At 37.3% G+C, this 23,329-nt stretch overlaps 1 protein-coding gene across 3 annotated transcripts; it reads right to left on the reverse strand.

Moving 5' to 3' along the window:
* Positions 1-10,871: 10,871 nt before the first annotated feature.
* On the reverse strand, positions 10,872-15,758 carry LOC109218793. 3 transcript variants are annotated; one of them, XM_019383177.1, is made up of 4 exons: positions 15,640-15,758; positions 14,457-14,843; positions 11,646-13,529; positions 10,872-11,156 (listed from the first exon to the last, which is right to left on the reverse strand). In XM_019383177.1, exons 2-4 carry the CDS (start codon positions 14,804-14,806, stop codon positions 11,051-11,053), a joined length of 2,340 nt encoding a protein of 779 aa, XP_019238722.1. In that variant the 5' UTR covers positions 14,807-14,843; positions 15,640-15,758; the 3' UTR covers positions 10,872-11,050. The 3 variants fall into 3 exon arrangements, with proteins under 3 accessions (XP_019238722.1, XP_019238723.1, XP_019238724.1); XM_019383178.1 differs by lacking the exon at positions 15,640-15,758 and adding an exon at positions 15,549-15,630; XM_019383179.1 differs by lacking the exons at positions 14,457-14,843; positions 15,640-15,758 and adding an exon at positions 14,223-14,445.
* Between the last annotated feature and the right edge of the window lie 7,571 nt (positions 15,759-23,329).

Consider the following 23,329-nt stretch of genomic DNA (forward strand, 5'->3'; position numbering starts at 1 on the left):
TTCAAAATGCTGAAGTGAACAGAGATGCGGACTGCTCAAAACTTGATTGAAGTCACAAGCTCCGCCTGTCCCGCTTTGACACAGTGCCGAAGAAAGAACCAACACCTACAGCTTGCGAGCATCAAGATTCAGATCGGAGTCCACGGCAAAATCAGCTAAGACTCAAGATCAAGCTTCAAAAGATATATAGATAGGAATCTTGTAACTCATAGTTGATAGGCATAGCTAGCTTAGCTTTGATTTTCCTTTTGGTGTAATAAGGAGGTCAGCAAGTAGTAGCAGCAGCAACAGCAGTGAAATCACAGCTCCTGGTAGTCCCAGCTACCAAAACTTCCAGAACTACACTGACCTGGTTCCTTTATTGCCAAGGATATGTAGGCAACCTCTAAAGCAAGGTTCGGTCAGATGTTTTCAAAAGTGCTTCTCATGGACTGCCAAGCAGGCAAAAATCTCTCATAATTTCTCATTTATCTTTGCCCGAAAACCCTTCGTGTCTCCAAGCAAAGAGGGGCAGTTGTGATCATGTGATTTTTGCTTCGCTTGAATTATTCCTATAGACTTCTTAGAATTAGGATTTTTCTTTTATTATTTAATTTTTAGGATTTAATTGTGTATTTTTGTGTGTATTTTTATTTGTGTGTGCATGATAATTCATAAAAATACAAAAATAGCACATTTGCATTTAGGACCCAATTTTACATTTAAATGGAAGAAAATACAAAAATAGTCCTTTTAGCATTTTACTTTAATTTTCGATTTTTTTTAAGTTTCTTTTAAATTAGAGTTAGTTAATTTTGAAAAATTAATTAGTTTATGTTTTAGAAGTTAAATCAAGTCTTCTTTACTTTTTAATTCTGTATTTAATAAAAAATCTAAAAACACGAAAAAAATGATGAAAAATGAAGGAAAAAGAAAAAGAAAATGAAAAGAAATTTAGTCAGTTCTTATAAAAAGACCCCGGGTTTTGGGCCAAATTCATCAGAAAATCCAGCCACAAACACAATTGCATTACCAGGCCCAAACCCATGTCCAAGCCGGTCTCCCCACTTAAAGACCTAAACAGACACAGTTTTTCCATAGTTAATCTCAACCGTCGAGTTTGCAGTTGGACGGTGAGAACTTAAGGTTCTTAAGTATAAACTGTCCAAATAACCCCCTACCCCCCCCCCCCCCCCCTCTGCCGCTCTCTCAGAACACTCTCATACACCACCCTACACCACCGTCCCCCGCCGTAAGCCGCCGGCCGGAAATCGTCTCCGCCGGCGGCGATGGTCCAAATGCCCCCAAAATTACACCATACCTTCCCCTTCACCTTCCCTTTCCAAATCCAAGCCCCATGGCCCTCAAATCCCCCTCAAATTCGTCGAATATGCAAAACCCTAGCGTCGCCTCCGCCGTGTCCGGCGGCGCGCCTCAGAATCCCACCAAACTTACACCCCAGACTCATCTTGACCCCCTCTCCCCATATTTCAAATTAATTTCCTTCAAATCCATCCAAAATTACTCGAATCTTAGATCTAGGGTTTAGTTTTGAAGCTTAAGGGAGTTTCGGCTTGGCTTGGGGTTTACCAGTGGGCGATTGATCTCCATATGATGTTGTTTGCTTATTTTTGGCAAAGAATAGGCAAATAACATCATTTGGGGATCAAATTCAAAAGACAGTCGAGTTGAAATTTAAATTCATGTAAGTATTTTCATCTTTTAGCCTTCTTTTATTGTTTTGCTTTCTTATCTTTTGTCTAGTTCCCCTTGTTTCTCCTTCTCCAGTATGAAATTTGGGAATTTTAATTAGAACTGATTTCTGTCCTGTTCCTTGTTTGTTCTAGGATTTTATTTCTTGTTGATTAGTTTAGTTTGATAAATTAGTATTTCTGCCTGTTTGTTGATTTTTGTTTGCCAGTGTTCTTAGATTTTTAAGTTTTGATTTCCTTTTTCTCTTCTGTTCATATTGATTATAGTTAATTTGTTCGTCCTTAGTTTTTTTTTGGCTAATTCATGGTAGCGGCCTGTAATTGTATTAGTTAGAATTAATTCATGTTCAAACTAGGATAGGATTCCTGTTTGGTTATAGCTGAATAATTTCCAGTCCTTAATGATTAACCATAGTCACTTTGACCAAGTTTAAAAGGGGTTGGGGTTAGCTAACCAAGGTGGGTAATTTCAGAACTAATGTAGGGGTAGTATAGGTAGTTCAATTAAGAGAATCCTGCAGTAACTGAAATAGATCCCCCTAGAACCTTCTAGATGGGGGTTCTAATTTAAAATTCAGAAAATTGAGTGTAGTAACTTGGGCAACAAGTCATGAATAGAAGGACTAAGTAGCTAAAAACTGACATTAAATAAGGGACTAAGGGTGTAAAAAGAAATCTGAAAGTTGCCCTAGTTTTTATCTATAAAAGGGCAGTACCCTTGCCTTGCAATGCAAGTTTTAGAAGTTGAAGAGAGCTACAGATCTGAAATTCAGAAATTTTAGAATTTTAAAAAATCTAAAAGGTTTTGAGAGGGAGAAGTTTTAGAAGTTTAAGTTTTAGAAATCTGAAAAGTTTTAGAAGTTCAGAGATCTGAAAAAATTCAATACAAGTTTCAGCAGTCTAGAGAGATCCAAAACTCTGAAAAATTCAAAATTCAAATCCTAGAGCTTAGAGAAATCTAAAAAATTCAAAAATTCAGATCCAAAACTACTAAAAAACTACTGAAAATCCAAAAAAAATTCTGGTAAAAATAGATAGTTTAGATACAAAAACATTAGATCCTAGAAACCCAAAATCCTGAAAATCAACAAAAATATAGTATAAAAATCCTTTCAGATCTGTCGTTTATTTAATTGCCTGGGTTCATCAAGCTTGAACTTCAAATTCAGCTGATTGTTGGTGGTTTGAAGTTATTTGGAATCTATTGCACGCTATCCTTTATTTTTCCTGGATTTTTAACTTGGAATCTGCTGAGATTTGCTGAACTGCACTTGTTGTTGCACTGTTACTTAGCTGACTCCTATTTTCTCACTTTGTTCTAATTTCCAGGTATTTTGTTTAGCCTCAAATGATGTGTGAAGTACTGGATCAGCAAATGTATTTGGATTGTTGAAGAAATGACATACTACTCATGTTATTTTCATGCTAGTTCACTTGCAAGCATATTAGTTTGAATGCTAGGTTTATGCATTAGTAGTATTAGAGGTTTAAATGACCTGGACTTCCTATAGCTGTAATAATTGGACTGTTTCTTTTCCGAAAATTATACAAGTATGATATTCAATAGTGTTAGCTTAGTGTAGTTGATTTTGGTTTTGGTATCCTGTTGGTTTGAATTTTAAATGAGATGTTAGTTCGAATTTCATGAGAATGGTTACAGGTGTACTATGCCTATATCAGTGTTAGTGATCTTAAGCCTTCACCATGCTTCAAATGCATTTTCCTATTTTTAAAATGATGTATGTCGCTGTTGTATGCCCGTTGGCTGCGTATTGAAAAATAAAGTGTCAATGTTAGCCATTAGGATTTTTACACGAACAGGATCAATATACGCCCACCATTATTGTCTGTCTAATTTAATATCAGCTTCTTAGTTTTAAAAGAGGTATAGCAAGTATGTTTACTGCCAGGACCATTAGAGTGGTAAGGATTGGGCCTAATATTGGCCCAGTTGCATAATAAAAGGTCCTGAAACAATTAGGCCAGGCTAACTGTTTAAGTCTGCTAAGCTCAGGCCCATCAAATCACAAGCCCAATGTATGGAAATCCTTGGTCTATAGGGACTTTCGAAACTGGGCTCCTCATGAGCCAAAACTGGGCCCAACACGAGACAGCCTTTCATAAAGGCTGATGATCTTTTCCTCATAAAGCCCAATATGCTAAGGGCCCGAATTTTTTTAAAAGTTATTGGTTTAATTTTATAGTGCAAGCTTGGGCTTTCCAAGATAAGTAGCGAATTTGAATTAAGGGGGTCTTCAATATTGGAGATTCTTTTGTTTGAATTTGGACTTGATCTTGAGGCCCGAACTTTCTCGAATACCTTAAATGATAATTAATTCATAATGTTAATTAATTAGGCCTTTAGAGACAATCTTTAATAGAGAACATTAGTCCCTTTTAGGATGGCCTTTAAAATAAATCGAGGTGCGCCACGCCAAACAAAATTCATAAATTGCGTGGCCCTCTTTAAATAATTACATTAAAATACCTAGAAATCGGGACGCGCCATTTAGCGAATTTTCATGGCCTCCCGCAAAGTTAATAACACGTTAGTTACTTTAGGCGCATTTTTTAATAATTTTACCTTCCTAAATTCGGGTATGCATTTCATGTGACCCAAATCCAAATCCCAAAATGTTGAGTAGAATGTGTTTCGGATCCGGGTGCATTTCATATGACGTGATCCAAAAACACGTTTTAAACGACGTTCAACCTTCTTTAAAAATCAATTAAAAGCGGTAAATAATTTAAAATTGCACTATAGGATGAACATGCTTTAAAATCAGATAATAGGCCATTTATAAAAGTTTAAGCGACCGTGCTAGAACTACGGGATCCGGGGGTGCCTAACACCTTCCCCCGGGTCAACAGAATTTCTGGTTCGCAGACTTCTTTGGAAAGTCGAAATTTCCTCGATTTGGGATTCAAGATAAACCGGTGACTTGGGACACCAAAAGCCAAACCTATCCCAAGTGGCGACTCTGAAATTGAATAAATAATCCCATTTCGAATAATATCACTTTAATTGGAAAAACTCCCTTATACATTATCCTTCGGGGTAGGTGTGTAAAAAAGGAGGTGTGACAGCAATCTTTGTTCTTTGATTTGGAAAGTTCCAGTGACTTGGTTCACCACGAGTTGAGAGTCGCAATGGAGTACGAGCCGTCGGGCGCCATATTGAGGGCTAACTTTTATCCTGCAATCACAACTTCATACTCGGCCTCGTTGTTAGTCATTTCGGGGCACCGTATGGACTGGTGAATCACTTCGCCCGTAGGGACTTCGAGGACGAGTCCCAGTCCCGATACTGAGGCATTAGATGCACCGTCGGTGTAGAGGACCCAGAGGTCAGAGTGTGCGGAAGCGCGGAGCACTTCCTGCTCTACTTCAGGCAATATTTCTGCGCTAAAGTCGGCGACGAAATCAGCGAGCACTTGCGACTTTATAGCGGTTCGCGATTTGTAGGTTATGTCGTGCTCGCTTAATTCTATGGCCCATTTGGCCAACCTGCCCGATAGTTCGGGTTTATGTAGGATGCCTCTGAGGGGGAAGGTTGTCACCACTTTTATGGGGTGACATTGGAAGTATGGTCGGAGCTTCCGTGAAGCTACGACTAATGCCAGGGCCAATTTCTCAAGGTGGGGATACCTTGTTTCGGCATCGACTAAGGTTTTGCTGATATAATAGATTGGAGATTGCGTACCTTTGTTCTCACGTACCAGGACCGCACTTACCGCGACTTCGAAGACTGCTAGGTATACCAGGAGGCACTCGCCAGGGTCTGCTTTGACGAGTAATGGTGGTGAGGACAGATACGCTTTCAATTTTCTTAAGGCATCAATACATTCAGCAGTCCATTGTAGCCCGTTTTCTTTCCTTAATACATTAAAGAACTTATGGCACCTATCCGACGATCGGAGATGAACCTAGACAGGGCAGCTATTCTCCCGGTCAGTTTTTGTACCTGCTTTTTGCTTGTCAGTGTCTCTAGTATTCCTTCGATGGCTTTGATCTGATCCGGGTTGACCTCGATGCCCCTTTGCGATACCAAGAAGCCCAGAAATTTTCCTGAGGTCACGCCAAAGGCGCACTTTTCGGGATTCAATTTCATCCCATATTGTCTCAATATCTCGAAGGCTTCTTTCAGATGACCAATGTGGTCCTCCTTCCTTTTTGACTTCACCAACATGTCGTCGATGTAGACCTCCATGGTCTTTTCAAGTTGTTCGTTGAACATTTTGGTGACTAACCTTTGATACGTTGCCCCTGCATTTTTGAGTCCGAACGGCATGACTTTGTAGCAGTACGTCCCTTGGTGAGTGATGAAGGTGGTTTTCTTTTTCTGCCATCAGGATTTGGTTGTACCCAGAATAGGCATCCAAGAAGCTCAGTAGTTCGTGCCCTGTCGTTGCATCGTTGAGTTGGTCGATATGTGGCAACGGAAAAGAATCATTTGGGCATGCTTTGTTCAGGTCGGTGAAATCGACACACATCCGCCACTTCTCGTTCTTCTTTATTACCATGACCATATTGGCTGCCATTTCTTCGAATGTCGATATTGACCGCGCTGGCAGTTGGGAATACCATGTCAACGCTCCCCCTGTCAGAGTTTCGCCGAATTTTTTTAACAGTACCGAGGGAACTTGTTCTTTCAACAAATTGTTGCCTTTTACTGCAGTGATATAGTGGATTAGGTGATCTTCCGGATCCGTAGTGCCGTCATATATTTTCAAATATGACGGTATTTTGAATGTTTTTGGGATAGTGTGGGGAGCTGCTCCTTCACTGTACGGCTGCTCGACAAATCGGCCTGCATCGTATTTTGGTAGCAACTTCGGAGCGCCCGGTATTTTATTGACCCTTTCCAGATGTTCCTTCATCTAATTGCGGAGCGTTTTGTTCTCGTTTTCCATATCTTCCATTTTCTTTAGAATGGCCGTGAGTGTATCATTACCTGCATCAACGATAATGTGAGTGTTACCTGTGAGTGGAGTTTTCGGCTCACCGGCGATAGCTGCAGTTTCTGCAAGTGTTGTGCCTCCGATGTTCCTTTGAGTGGGCTTATCGAGTATGCTGCTCAAGGTGTTTGTCAACCATTCCTCTAATAGCCTTTTCACAGCTGGTGGTGCTTCTCCTGCTGCGGATGTTGAGGTATCCTTATCGCGTGAGATAGTCACGCTTTCGTGAGGGGTGGACATGGTATCTCCCTCAAATGTAGTGTTGGGCGTTACGTTTTCATCATTTTCCCTAACGGCTTCGTCGATGGAGCTTAGCAGGTTGTTCGTGACACCTACTATTACCTTTAACCTTGCCTCTCCCTTTCCTGCGATTGCTGAGCTTTGCGAGGCTATGAAGAGTCGATTACTTCTTTCCAGGATCTAGATAAAACTAAAATCTTGGCTATAGAAATCCCCACAGACGGTGCCAAATTGTTTGACTCAAAATATATTGCAACCCTTTTGAATAAATCAATCAGAGAAAATGATGGGGTAAATCTTAGCTAAGTATAATAATCTCTAGAACCAAGAGGATATACAATGAACACAACGGATAATCTTTTCCGATCTTGTGAGGATCAATAATTAAGCGTTAGAAAATGTTGATAGAAAGGTATTACAATTACTGTTTTGCATTAGAGAGAAATCGGAAAGAAGCGACCCCCCTTTACAAAGTTATTCCCCCTCTATATATAAGGGACAAACCCCTTCTAGATCCTAAAAAGCATATTACATGGAATATTCGAAGGAATATTCCTAACGCCCCTTATCGAACCCATGTTGAGCTGCGAGGATCTCGCCGTTGGTCGTGTTCGTCAATGGTCGTGGTCGTGGTCGTGGTCGTGCAAATTTGGACCCATACACCCACCACAATATTTAATAGTGATTCTTTTATTAGTCAAGGAGAAGATATTTGTAATTTCCAAGTATATGGGTAGGAGTGGCAAACGGGCAGGTCGTGTCAGATATGAATGGCTAGAAAATGGGTTATGTACAAATGGATAAATTATTTGACCCGACCAATAGTTAATCCAGATAGAAAATAGGTAAACGGCAAATAACATGGATATCCATATTATCCATGACTTCTTGAATAAGATCACTTTTGGGAGAATTCCTAGTCTCCTAAACTTGAGGAACCCCCAATTTGAGTCTTTACAAATGTAAAAGTGAAACCTATTCGTTATCCATTTTCTAAGTGGATAATATGGTTTTTATCCATATTTAACACGTTTTTAAATGTCATTATCCGACCTATTTTTAGTGGATAACTATTTTTTATCCGTTTAGCCATCACTATATATGGGTAAATGAAAATTACACTCCCTCTAGTGCCGGAAGTTCTAGCAATGGGCAGCTAGGCAAAGGGGCCTGGCCCGTCGCCCTATGCGACTGGCGATACTATTCGGCTCTTTCCTTTAATAAGAACAATCTAAATGTGACACTTTCACAACGAAATACCCCCTTATCTTAACCTTATGATCCTAGTCAGTTCGTCTTGCTCGTCGTTGGTGCACCTCTCCTAACTATTGCCCATTTATTCGGGAATAATCTTTTTAGGCCCCAATATTACTAACTTTAGTTGCTTAGAAAAAGCTTGATCTTTTGAAAAATATCACCCTCCAACAATTCGAAAGACTACTAGAAGCTATTATTGCTTTATATCGTTTAACATTTGATTGACATTTTAAGACTAACTACTCCAATTTATTCCATCTTTAATTTGTATTATTTAAATATTTATAACAATCTATTAAGACATTGTGCTTTCTCTAACTCCTTTTTGGATTCTTTTTACTTCCCATTCACTCAAGAGGAATAACAATGTTTCCACTTACTCTTCACTCGACTCAAAATTTCCAACCTATTATTGATTATGGAGGTGCTCTACACTAAAGCAAACCTCACTCATCACTTCGTAAATGTTAAATTACGTTAATAAATTTGAATTAAAAGAGTATTAGATAAGTGGATAGTTAATTAGTATCATAAGCCTAATATAAGTAAGAGCCGCCCACCCAACTAGTTAAACTAAAAATAGTTTGTGGAGGTATATATATGCATAATTTATGTATTATGTGTGTATAATAAATGTATAGAGTATGTATATAGCTAGGAAAAAGTAAATAATGAATATGACCGACTATTTCTGGTAAAGATCCCATAAACTAATGAGACGAGATTTATGACTAATCTATCTATATAGAATAGGAGAAGCAAAACCACTACATTAAGACAAGTGTCTTAACCACAAAAAGCCAAGTGGCATTGTTAAGACAAAATAAACTACTTTTCTAACTAACTTTTTATTGAATTTTAAATTTTGAATTAATTGGTTATACTACTTGAATTAATAAATATAGATATCTTATAATTATCAATAAAAAATAAAAATACAAAAAAAAAATATTCTACTCATTCAAATAGGAGTTTTAAAATTATTTTACAATAAAAAACAAAAATTACAAAAAATAAAAAACTACCAATTTAAATTGGAGAGTAATTTCTTCCTAATATAGTTGTAGTAGTGTGTGTGTGTGTATATGGGAGTAGTTATTATACTAAATTGGTTTTTTATTAATAAGCCATATGTCAATTTAACAAAATTAAATAATGGATAATACAATTAGACAACCAAAGAACAAATATATATATATATATATATATAATACTTATAAACATAATTATAATTTTTATGAGAAAAGTTGTACATACACACATAACTAAAATCGTAATAAATAATTATTCATAAATGAAGAATACTAAAAAAATAAATAAATCAAATGATACCGTAAAAATACATATACTAAATAAATTTCTCATGTAGGAAAATTTAGTTATAAATAGAACTCATAATTTCATAATGAAAAATTCAAAATATATATATGGGAGTAGTTATTATACAAAATTGGTAAATTTATTAATAATTCATATGCCAATTTAACAATATTAAGTAATTGATGGATTTTATATAGTCAATTATATTAACAATGCAATCATACTAAATATTGGATAATATAATAAAGAAAAATACATAACAAAAAAATTATTCGATGACTATATAAGTCCCTTTAATTTAATAGATACTTTATTCATTAAAATTCAGATAATATTATCGAGAACAACAAAATAAAATTTAAATTAATTTTTTTTAAGATTAATAAAATATATATCTTCTCTCATATTACAAAAAAAAAAACGATCAGACCAAAATATTAAACAAAGTAACATGCTAATAAATATTTTTATTAACTATATGTAATTACTAAACATTGGACAATATAATAAAGAAAAGTATAAAACAAAAAAGTTCTTCAATAACTATATAAGTCTTTTTAGTTTAATAGAGATTTTATTATTGGGTATATCGTATTGACAAATAAGATGATAATTTAAATTTATTAAAGTAATGCGATCTAATGTTCAAACAAGTCTGATTAGGATTTAATTTTACTAATATTGTTTAATACTGACCGCGCATCGCACGGGTACGACTACTAGTTCATAATAATAGGAAATATGCTAGGGTTATTCCCTTAGAGATCCCAACATTAAATGGAGAATTAATTGATATAACTCAAGGATTTCCCATGTAAATTTTGGCCAAGTAAAAATCAGAAGACGACTTTACCTTTTTGTTGCTCCCTCCTGTCCACTTTAAGTGATTTTTTTCTTTGTGATCCGCAATATTTAATTTTTTCAAGATATCAAGAAGTAATTAACTTCTTCTTTTCAAAGTTGTCCTTAGAGTAAAGAACCTAGGAGTACTTTGTTATATTTTCAATGAGCAAATTAAGATTAATATTGTCAATTTTATTGTTAATTAATGTTAAAAGGTGAATTTCTTAACATGTGCGAAAAGAGCCAAAAAACCAATTAAAGTGGACCGGAGGGAATATTTGACAAGCATGACTATCTTCTCCTTCTTCAATTTATATTTAAATTTCTTCATCAAAGCTATTTTTTTTCGGAGCTATAAATTTTCACTATGTTTCATGCATAAGCTCTAAACCTAGCCCTAACGACTTTTTTGGGTTCATGAAATTTCCATGCTAGTAATGCAATATCCGGTATTTACACCAAACCATATTACTTTAAAAAAGTTAATTAATAATTTTTGAGCTAAAAAAATATACATTACTGTGATTAAGTGATAAAAACGTATGTAAAAGAACATCGGGTGTGGATAAGCTTTCTCATAATTAATTTACGAGCACAACTTCATAAACGAAAAATTCTAACTAACAAAACCAACTACAATTAAAAAAAAATAAAAATCACCATGCTACCTACCAAAAATCATTCTATCAACTTTTGTCCCAAAGGATATCTATCAAATGTACCTAAATATACCAGTTCTAACTACATTGGAGAAGATGAGACCAAGGATCCTGCATTCCCTTCAAGTTCTCCAGTTACCAATCCTGTGAGTAGCAGAGGGTCCGATTCATCGATATTATTCACCTTCCTGTTTCCAGATGACAAAAGTACAGTTCAGCCAGTGACACCAGTAGTCGTGCACACAGTAAAATCGGATTCCATAACATGACTAGGGTCTAGGGCAAACAAGCACATATAACAGAAATAAAGCGAAATATTATTTCATGCTTCGTAACAAAAACTTCTGTACGGGATGCTTCAGCTCTTCAAACCTATGTGTTAAAATACTAAATTAAGTGCTGTGCATTTATGAGAATGTACTAAATTTTTACACACTTTCATGTGTTTCTATAGTATGATAAGTATTTCCCAGTCAATGAGCTTTTTAATAAGGATTTGGGAAGAAATCGCACGTCAAGGAAATCAAAGTGCTAGAGATGAGGCAAAGATAATATATGAATACAAGAGAGAATATATTTGATCAGCAAGACTAACAGCTATACTAGAATATATTTTACTGATTGAAAGAAGCATGTTTTTCAGTTCCATAATCAGAGAATAGAGGCAGAGCACCTACCCGCATGTCTTCTTATTGTGGCCCAGACCCTTACACTTGCTACACTGCATCTGACGTTTGACTATGTCAAAAGTGTCCACCTTTTTCATCTTTGGTCGGCCAGGTGGACGTTTTGTTGGTGGAGGAGTAACAACAATGGCCACATGGTCCATATCGGGTTCACCTTTTATTGGTTTTTCGAGATTAGGTATGGGGTTAATTGATTCGGCATATGTTACATGGTAAGTCTCAGTTGAGAAGTATCTGGAGCAATGATCATAGGGGCTCCTCCCTAGGCATTCAAAAACAGCAATAGCATGGCAACATGGCAACCCGTTAAGCTGCCACTCTCTGCAACTACAATCCCACTGATCAACATCAACTACTTCAGCAGATTCACCGCGCACTTCAAATGTGCTCCCGTGTGAGGGTAACACTTGAAGCAACCTTGCTCGTGACGTTTCACTTTGAAGTTTTTGTTCCATCACAGGGGTCAATGGCATAACCCACTGACTGGAACCAACACGCCTAGTATAGATCAATTCCATTATTTTACCTCGTAATGCATCAACCATTTGAGTTATTGGCAGCTCGTTCACCTCCGCTACCCAATCATAAAAAAGCTGGCTGATGTTGGATGTCAAGTGGCCATACCTTGCCCCTCCAAAAAATGCATTTGCCCAGTGTTCAGGCTCACTTCTATTGACCCAATTGTAAACTTCGGGTGAGATAGCTTTCAAATTCTCAACACACCGGTCGAAAGACTCACGCTTTGAGGCACAAGCGGCAGCGTATAAATCTTGGATCATAAGGCGCCTGGCTTCATGTGAAAACTGCCCTTTTAAATCATTATTAAGTTTTTCAGCAAGATAACGCAGACAAAAGCCATGGTAATACTGCTCACCAAACACATTTTGCAATGATTCTCTTATACCTCTTTGGGAATCAGAAACAAAAGTTATTGGACAGGATGTTGGGACAACAGATTTAAGCTCTGAAAGAAACCAATGCCAGTTGTCGCCAGTCTCTTCATCTATAACTGCGAAGGCCACTGGAAAAACGCCATCATTTCCATCTACACCTACGGCCGCCAAAAGTGTTCCTTGATACTTTGCATAGAGAAGAATGCTGTCCAGGAAAAGAAGAGGGCGGCAACCTTGTTGAAAACCAGATATTGAGGCATGAAAGGCAATAAACAGACGATGGAAACTCGAGTCCTCCTTAGTAGCAATTGTAGCAACACTACCAGGATTAGTTTCTCTAATTTTCTCACAGAATAAGGGTAATTGACTGTATGCCTCTTTGAAAGAACCCTGAAGCTGCTCCCTTGCCTTCTCTTTTGCACGCCTTGCCTGAGAATAGTTCAATTGAATGCCATATTCACGCTCAATATCTTTTGCTATATCCTTGGGCTTGTAGTTCGGAGCGACCTTCAACTTTTCCTTTATTATACTACCCATCCATCCTCTCGTTGATCGGTACCCAGCTTTAACAGCAGCTCCATCACATGTATGCTTCGCATTCATTTTCTTAATGCATATTAGCTGAGTCGTAGGCAACCTTGACGCATATATGCACCAAGAACAACCTTCAGCCTTGCATTTAGCGGTTACCCTGCGACTATCATTTTTCTTATACCTATAAGTAAATCCATGGGCAATTGAGTATTTATGCAGAGCTTCACGAAATTCAGCAAAACTATTGAACCTTTGACCCGCACCAGTTATTGTGTTCTCCCATTGCGAAGCTGCTCTGCGATGCTTCTCCATGTTCTCCTCATTGTTGCCGGGATAGGAACACAGGGGAGTTGTGTCAATGGAAGCATTAGCACCAAGCAGATCATCACAATGGATCATATCCACAGGGGTGGGAGGAGTAAGCGCTGCCTCTGACGCAGTTGTCGACCTGCACAAGCAAGCAAACCATTAACATTTTAAGAATCCAATAAGAGAAAGCATACATTTCAAACTCATTCACATCTAAAAGAATCAGCATAACAAAGCACTTAGAATAAATTCTGTACAAAACACCACCAAAATAACTACATAACAGAAACTTTCCATGCAAAGATTCAATGAAGCATTTCCATTCATGCCACTTGAGTAAAACTAGTGGCAGATCTAGGGGGTTCAACTGAATCCTCTTCGTCGCAAAATTATACACAAATAGGGTAAAAAAAAATCCTTTTGGTATATACTGTCAGATTTCTCTATAACAATCATCCTTTATAACAACATTTCACTTTAACGGCCAAGTTTTTTTGGAACTGATTTTTCATGTTATCTTATACTATGTATTAACTAAAATAGCATTACACTACAAAAAGGGCAGCCCCGTGCACAAGGCATCCCGCGTTCACGCAAGGTCCGGAGAAGGGTCGCACCCCAAAGGATGTGATGTAGACCGCCTACCCTAATGCAAGCATTAGTGGTTGCTTCCACGGCTTGAACCCGTGACCAATAGGTCACACGGAGACAACTTTGCAGTTGCTTCAAGGTCCCTTCAATAGCATTACACTATAGCAGCCAAAAAATGTCGGGGCAAACGATGATCATTATAAAGAGGTTTGAGTGTATTTACATATGAATTGCTGAATACCTTGATAGTTAAGTGTATTCACTCACTGTGCAAGTTTGCATTTTTCTTGAATAACCGGTGTTAAAATTTCTGGCTCTGCCACCGAGTACAACTATTACACCTCAATCCCAAACTGGTTGAGCCGATTATACCAATTCTCGACATACATTGCACTCCATTCAGACCTCTTTTGTCTACATCATATGAGTTTAAAAAAACAAATAAACTGAACTAAAACAGAAGAGAAATACGTACCTACTGGCAGAGACATTGGGCACATTTCTCACAACAGCTTCATCATAAATTACAAAAATCTCAACTTGATCAGCATCCTTGAAGAAATTAATCATACGTTTGAGGTCCTTATCTTTAGATATAGTAATGAGAGTCTTCTTATTCCCAGGAAGAAAATATTTTATTGTCATTCCTTCAGTAGCAAACTGAAAGTTCTCTGCTACTTCTTTCTTAAAGTCAGCCAAAACTGTCTGGTCATCAATGTCCAAAGCATAAGCCTCTCCACCTGTATACGTCAAAGTTCCATCCTCATTGTTTGTCACAAACTCTCCTCCAGATTGACATATTGCAATTATTTTCTTAGAAGCCATCACTAGGCCAGCACAAAATCCTCAACCAATTCAAAAACTGCAAAAAAAAGGTGGATTTAAGTTATATACACCGACGGTCATAACGATTCTTTTAAACCATCATTCAATAACATTTATTACAAACGATTTATCTACATTACCAATTAATCTTATTACATAGATTTACCTTTTATGTGACATAAGTATATAAATCATTTTTTCACCGTCAGTGCACACAACATAAACTCAAAAAGCAAGAATTTAGTTACAATAATAATGTTCGCATTATTGATATGAATCATACATAACAATAAGTTTCATTGTACCATGAAAATCAACCTGCATTCCCGATTCAAGGAAAAAGCTCAAATCTTTATCACATGCATAATTAAACAATGAAAATTCAAAGCTAGGAACAAACTCAACTAATTCAAAAACAGCAAAAAAGGGAAGCAAAAAAAAAAAAAGACAAGACTTTAATTACAACAACAAAGTTGGTATTAGCTATATCAATCATCTGTATAAATAAGTTCAAATGGACCATGAAAATCAATCTACATTCCCAATTCAAATAATAAAATCAAAGCTTTATCCAGGGCACAATTAAACAACACAAATTTATAGCTAGCAACAAATAAGTCAATAAATATGGAACACACATGAAAATAAAAACACGTAAGAGCTTAAAACATGAGAGAGACACTTGTAAAGAAGAAGAAGAAGAAGAAGAAAAAAAAAACATGGGGTTCGAAAAACCTCGTACATGTCGAAATAGAATTGAAGAAAATTCATGGGTGGAGAATGTGCAAATAATCAAATCTTTGGGGCAATTGAGGAAAAGTAGATAATAGTACCTTTCTGATGATGTAGGAAGAAGAGGCAATATTTGCAGCAAATTTTTGAAGAATTGAAGAAATTAGGGTAAAGTTGAAGATGAGAGAAAGAGGGAGGGGCGCGAAGAGAGAGATTCAACTTTGTGGCTCTGAATCGGATGTAGTTTTGTACTTGAGGGAGGCGAACGCAATTAACCCTAATTGATTTAATGACTACTTTAGCCCTGTAACTTGTCCTAAAATGTCAAACTTCCCCCTCTCACGTAACCGCCTGTCCTTCTAATTATTCTTTTTTTTCATTTGTTGCTTTTACTTTTATTTAAAAGTCATTTATATATACACGCTTCCGTATCCATTATCGTGTGACCTATAGGTTAAGTGGGTTGTGGAAGCATTCATTATTGCGTGCACTAAAGTAGACTATCTAAAAACCTTGAGGGGTAGCTCAATTGGTAAAGGCCTGAGGACAAAGTCCTTCAGGTCGCCAGTTCGAGCCCCCGCAGGGCCACTGGAGGCATTACAAACCGGCTGCGTCACCAGAGCCCTGTGGAACTAACCGTGGTGCACGCATTGAAACAGCGGGTCCCGGTGGATACAGCTAGTCGGGTTCGCAAAGCGATGCCGGAAACCACAGTTAAAAAAAAAAAGTAGACTATCTAATAGCCTGTTTGGCCAAGCTTCTTTTTGGCCAAAAGTGTTTTTTTTTTTTTTTTTTGCCAAAAGCACTTTTGGCAAAAATTGAGGTGTTTGGCCAAGCTTTTGGAAGGAAAAAAAAAGTGCTTTTAAGAAGAAGCAGAAGCAGTTTTGGAGAAGCAGAAAAAAGTAGCTTCTCTCCAAAAGCACTATTTTGAGAAGCACTTTTGAGAAAAATACACTTAGAAACAGTTTTTTAAAGCTTGGCCAAACACTAAATGCTACTCAGAAGTGCTTTTCAAACTAATTAGCCAAACACAAACTGGTTCTCACCAAAAGTACTTTTGAGAAAAACACTTTTGAAAAAAAGCACTTCTCACGTTTATTGGTTACAGTCCTTCTTCGAACTCTGCATAAACATAAGATTTCTGGTGCACCAAACTACCCTTCTTTTCTCAATTATATACACATATTTTTTTATTTTTTTATCTATATGCATCATTTTTCGAGGGAGTGCCCTACAAATTGTGGAGGAACGCATAGAAGTGAGGAAGGAGGAAATTGTTCAACATAACTTCGTTACAGTTTGAATATAGGAAAATAATCTTGTAAAACATTTTGTATTTTATTTTTAAAATTTTGAAGTGTAAAATAAGTATATTTTAAGAAATGAAATGAGAAAATTTATAATTTTAAAAGTCTAATAAAACTTTTGAATATCTAATACTATTTCTAATGAAGGTATCAATACAATTAGTTTTGGAAATTAGTGATAATAACTTAATGACACTACTTACTGATTCAAAAAATAATTATGACACTAATTGAAAATTGTTATTTGTGGCTTGAATTAATTCCTTATATTTTAGGAAATTCATAGTCCCTATAGGTTTAAGAAAACTCATTGTCCTAATAGATTTGGGAAAGGAAAACCTATAGTACTTGTCAAATTGGGAAACCTTTCTCTTATTCGTTTGGAACCTTTTGGAATCTATATATAGGGGTTGTAGTTGGGGATTCTAAAGATTGTATTGTGCTTTTCTTCTCATTTATAGTGAAAAACTCTCTCTGCTTTTGCCCCGAGAATTAGGCTTAGCCGAACCTCGTTAAATCCTTGTGTTGATTTTTCTTCTCTATTTGTTTTATGCGTGATTGTGTGCTAGTTAACCCACGATATTCCGCAACAATTGGTATCAGAGCAAAGTTCGGGTTTCTACATATAATCTAGGGTTAAGATGTCTTCATCATCTTCAACAAAGTACGAAGTATAGAAATTTGATGGGCTTCTAGTTTCAGTCTATGGAAGATTAGGATGAAATCGTACCTGGTGTTACAAGGGTTATGGAAGGCAATTGATGAGGATTTTCCTGAAGAGATGAAGGAGACAGAGAAGGCAGACCTGAAGGAGAGGGCTTTGAGTGCGATCTTCATGAGCGCTACAGATAGCGTTCTTCGGGAAATTGCTGAAGAAACTTCTGCAGCAACGGCGTGGAAGAAGCTAGAAGATCTCTATTCTAGAAATCGCTAACAAACCGCCTCTACCTGAAAAAGAGGTTATACAATCTCTGTATAAATGAAGGTACACCTGTTAAAACTCACATTGATGAGTTTAATTCAATTATAATGGACCTGAAGAATGTGGATATCAAAATTGAGAGTGGGATCAGGCCTTGATTGTGTTATGTTCTTCACCACCGTATTATGATACTTTTGCCGATACGATGCTATATGGGAAAGACAGCATTTCACTAGAAGATGTTAGTAATGCACTAAAATCTAAAGTCTTAAAAAAGAGCTTTCCAGACAGCAGAATTGAGGGCGAGGGTCTTGTGATTAGAGGAAGAACACAACAAAAGGACTTTAACAGGAAAAAGTCAACCACCAGATCAAAGTCTAGAGCAAGTAAGCAACACTGTTATGAGTGCGGGGATCAAGGTCACTACAAGAGAGATTGTCCTAAGCTGAAGGAGAAAAGAGGGAAGCAGAAAATAGATAATTCGGCAAATATTGTTGACACTGGCAATAATTCTGATGATAGTGACTATGGCTGTGAGTTCTAGTCATGGGCAGAATTCTTAGGTTTTTGATTCTGGTGCTACTTTTCACATGTATCCACACAATAATTGGTTTGCAACTTACAAGCAAATAAGTGGGACTGTCTATATGGGAGATGATAATCCATTACCATTAGAGGGGGTTGGTAACATCAAATTGAGAATGTTCGACGGAATTATTAGAAACATTGAGCGTTGGCATGTTCCTCGGATAAAGAGAAATTTGATTTCTCTTTCGACTTTGGATGATCAAGGATATAAATTTCACTTCGAGAATGGAATACTTAAAGTGTGTAAAGGCTCCATGGTACTCATGAAGGGTTAAACTACATTCTAAATTGTATCATCTTCAGGCCAGTGTAGTTGAAGGGGAAACTGTTGTAGCTTCTGGGAAAAGTGATCTGAATTAGTCTCAGTTGTGGCACTTGCGACTTGGCCATATGAGTGATAATGGATTGTCTTTGTTGAGTAAGCAGAATTTGCTGAATGGGTGCAAAAATCAAGTTTTGAATTTTTTGTGAGCATTGTGTGTTTGGTAAACAGACAAGGGTAAAGTTCATAAAGAAGGTCGAGCACAAGACCAGAGACAACTTAAATTATATACACTCTGACTTGTGCGGTCCAAACAGAGTTCCCTTCAAGAGTGGTGCTAGGTATTTTATAACTTTGATTGATGATTACTCAAGGATGGTGTGGGTGTATTTTCTGAAAACAAAAGATGAGGCATTTTCGACATTTGTTAAATGGAAGACGATGGTTGAGAGGCAGACAAAAAGAAAAGTTAAGCGTCTTCGAACTGACAATGGGTTGGAATTTTGCAATTCTGAGTTCGATAATTTCTGCAGCAAGGAGGGCATAGTGAGACACCGCACTTGTGTCAGAACACCACAACAAAATGGTATTGCAGAACGTATGAATAGAACATTTTGTGATAGGGCACGAAGCATGCTTTCACACTCATGTGTTAGCAAAGATTTTTGGGCTGAAGCAATCAATACAGCTTGTTATTTGGTCAACAAATCTCCATCCACAGCTACTAAGTTCAAAACTCCTTTTGAGGTATGGTCCGCTTCGCCTGCTGATTATTCAAATTTAAGGATATTTGGTTGTCCTGCTTATGTTGATGTGAGGGATGGAAAACTTGAGCCGAGGGCAAAGAAGTGCATATTTCTAGGGTATGCAACTGGAGTGAAAGGTCATAGGTTGTGGTGCACAGATCAAAAGACTCCGGGGCTAATTATCAGTAGGGATGTAACATTCAGTGAATCTGCCTCACTAGACAGTCAGAGGGAGAAGGCAATAGCAGAAACAGGTCGTAGTGTCAGTGACTGCATAGAGCTAGAAATTGAATCTCCACTAGCTCAGCCCAGTAGTTCTGAAGTAGAGGAAGTGGTGAGGTGCAAAATATTGATCAAGATGATAATGTTGATGCACCTATACAACAACCCTATAGAATTGCAACAAACAGAGAGAAGAGAGTGATCAATCCACCACAAAGGTTTGCAAACGTAGCTGTTGGAATTTTCTTGGATATGCTAATTTTGTGGAGCTTGTTTTGTCTGTTGCAGAGATTATTGATGTGCTTGAGCCTAATAGCTATAAAGAAGCTATTTCTAGTCCAGAAGCAGACCCGTGGGTTGGTGCTATGAGTGAAGAGATTGAGTCTCTTCATAAGAATCAAACATGGAAGCTTGTTCCATTGCCAAAGGGACAGAAGGTACTAGGCTGCAAATAGATTTTCAAAAGAAAAGAGGGCAGTCCAGGGGTTGAAGCATCAAGGTACAAGGCAAGATTAGTAGCTAAAGGTTACACACATAGGGAGGGGATATATTACAATGAAGTATTCTCTCCAGTGGTAAAGCATAGCTCTATCAGGGTCTTACTGGCTTTGGTAGCTCTTCATGATTTAGAACTAGAGCAGTTAGATGTGAAAACTGCATTCTTGCATAGTGAGTTGGATGAGCAGATTTATATAAGTCAACCCGATGGATTCATTACTCAGGATAAGAAAAATTGTGTTTGCTTGCTTAAGAATCTTTATATGGTCTGAAACAGTCGCCTAGGCAGTGGTATAAAAGATTTGATACATTCATGATTCAAAATGCATTTTCTCGAAGTGCATATGATAGTTGTGTGTATTACAAAAAGCTTGAAGATAGTTCTAGTGTATATTTGTTATTATATGTGGATGACATGCTTATTGCTGCTAAAAGCATGTCACATATTACACGATTGAAGAAGCAACTAGGTGAGGAGTTTGAGATGAAGGATTTAGGTGCTGCAAAAAAGATATTGGGGATGGAGAATACTCGAGATAGAAGGGTTGGAAAGCTGATGTTGTCCCAATGGTCCTATATTGAGAAGGTCCTCAAGAGATTTAATATGACAGGTGCTCAATCTGTGTCTATTCCTTTAGCTTCCCATTTCAAGTTATCTGCAGACATGTCACCAAAAATAGACGAGGAGATGGAGCAGATGTCTAGTGTTCCATATTCGAGTGTTATAGGTAGCATTATGTATGCTATGGTTTGAACTCGCCTTGACATTTCACATGTTGTTAGTGTTGTGAGTAGATACATGGCGTGTCCTGGTAAAGAACATTGGCAGGAGGTGAAGTGGATCTTGAGATACTTGAAGGGTACTGCAGATGTAGGCTTGACTTTTTACAAAGACAAGTTGAGTGAATCTTTAGTTGGCTATGTCGATTCAGATTATGCAGGGGACTTGGATAAGAGAAGATCTCTGACAGGCTATGTTTTTACTCTTTCTGGTAGTGTCATCAGTTGGAAGGCGACTTTACAGTCTGTTGTTGCTATGTCTACCACAGAAGCTGAGTATATGGCAATTACGGAAGTAGTTAAGAGTAGGGTTGTGCACGGATCGAATCGGATTTAGCATATTTCGGATTCGGATTTCGGATTTCGGATTGTGAAAAGGGCAATCCGAATCCGATCCAAATTAACATTGGATCGGATCAGATTTTGAAACTTTGGATCGGATATTTTTCGGATTGTCGGTTCGGATTGTCGCATAATTATCCTATGTTGGATTTTATTCTATACTGTAATTTGTATACTCAAACTATTACTTTTAATGCTATGATCAAGAAAATAATATATCAAATTATTGATTCATTTCCAACTTCTATTATCTACTTCATTTCCTTGAAACAAAACAATATATCAAATTAACAGAATGGCTTCTTCTAGCAACTATTCAATCCTTTTCTTGATCATAGCATTATTTTCCTTATCAAGCATCAACACAAGCAATGCAGCTCGCAACCTACTGCAACTTCCAAACTTGCCAACAATACCGTCACTGCCTCAGTTGCCTAAAATTCCCAACTTGCCAACAGCAGTCACGTTGCCACCATTGCCAACACTTCCAACAGGGTGGTTCTCTACTACAGTGTAGTTTACAAATATAATTTCAAACAGAAATTTTACACTTTAACTTGATAAAGAGCAAACTTCATTTCAAATGAGACCTAAACTTTAGGCCGGAATTCAATTCCAAAAGCTTCTAACATTTGAACTTCTATCAGAGGTTCTATTTGACCATATTTCTGCAAACTAAAGTCCACTTCTGAATATTCACTTAACAATGAAGAAAATACTTTCCCGGATAACTGAAACATTACCTGCTCTTGACTGGAAATCGTTTGTGAAGACTTGAGAGGACTTGAAGTTCACTGACTTGAGACTTCGAGAGGACTGAGATGAAGAGTGAAGACGGCGGAAGCTTGGTCGGCGTCGGACTGAGATGAAGACTTCGAGTTCGAGAGGACTGAGGAATAGATTTGTGAAGAGAGGCGGAAGAGACTAGAGACTCAACATCGATATAACCTAGGGTCAGTCTCTGATAAATGAATATAAGGTTACTTAACCCTAAAATTTTTGGATAGTATTTATATATAGGTCATATAACTTCGGATTTCGGATCGGATCGGATTAAAAACATGCCAATCCGAATCCAATTCGAAAATCCGAAATTTTATAAAACATAATCCGTATCCAATCCGAAAATCCGAAATATGAAATCCGAAAATCCGAAATAGAGTGGATCGGATCGGATTTCGGATATCCGATCCAAATGCACAGCCCTAGTTAAGAGGCTATTTGGCTTCAAGGCTTGGTAAGTGATCTTGGACTAGCTCAGAAGAAGATATAAGTTTTTTGTGACAGTCAGAGTGCCATTCATCTTGCTAAGAATCAGATGTTTCTTGATCGGACGAAGTATATTGAAGTCAGACATCACTTTATTCGAGACATTATATCAAAGGGGGTTGTTAATGTGGAGAAAGTGTCTACGCATGATAATCCAGCTGATATGATGACCAAGGCAGTCCCGGCCAACACGTTTAGGCATTGCCTAGACTTGATTGGTGTGTGCAGTACTCAATAGAGCCTTGCGAGGGCCGAGGGCAAGGTAGAGAGACGTTGTTCCTATTGATGAAGAGAATTCAAGCCAAGAGGAAGATTTGTTATTTGTGGCTTGAATTAATTCCTTGTATTTTTAGGAAACCCATAGTCCATATAGGTTTAGGAAAACCCATTGTCCTAATAGATTTGGGAAAGGAAAACCTATAGTCCTTGTCAAATTGGGAAACTTTTCTGTTATATATTTGGGACCTTTTGAGATTTATATATAGGGGTTGTAGTTGGGGATTCTAAAGATTGTATTGTGCCTTTCTTCTCATTTATAGTGAAAAACTCTCTCTGCTTTTGCCCCGAGGATTAGGCTTAGCCGAACCTCGTTAAATCCTTGTGTTGATTTTTCTTCTCAATTTGCTTAGTGTGTGATTGTGTGCTAGTTAACCCACAATATTCTGCAACAAAAATCTAATCGTGAAATTATGCCTTAGTCGCAGAATTGCAGCTCTCGTTGGTCTTTGGGTTGCAAATGGGACGGCAATAACATTTCACGTACTTTATCAAGAGATGACAAGTGCTATTATTTGATTAAGAAATAATGTTAATGAAGTGATAGGTTCAAGATTCAAACTCAGTGAGTGCATAATA

The sequence above is a fragment of the Nicotiana attenuata genome, unplaced genomic scaffold, assembly GCF_001879085.1.
Source record: "Nicotiana attenuata strain UT unplaced genomic scaffold, NIATTr2, whole genome shotgun sequence".
Classification (NCBI taxonomy): Eukaryota; Viridiplantae; Streptophyta; class Magnoliopsida; order Solanales; family Solanaceae; genus Nicotiana; species Nicotiana attenuata.

Bases quoted from the DNA above. Each gene is read 5' to 3' on its own strand.
- LOC109218793 (XM_019383177.1), bottom strand. From the start codon at position 14,806: ATGGCTTCTAAGAAAATAATTGCAATATGTCAATCTGGAGGAGAGTTT. The intron at 13,530-14,456 runs GTACGTATTTCT...TTGCTTGTGCAG, and splicing joins CCCAATGTCTCTGCCAGTAG to GTCGACAACTGCGTCAGAGG. The intron at 11,157-11,645 runs GTAGGTGCTCTG...ATCTGGAAACAG, and splicing joins CACAATAAGAAGACATGCGG to GAAGGTGAATAATATCGATG.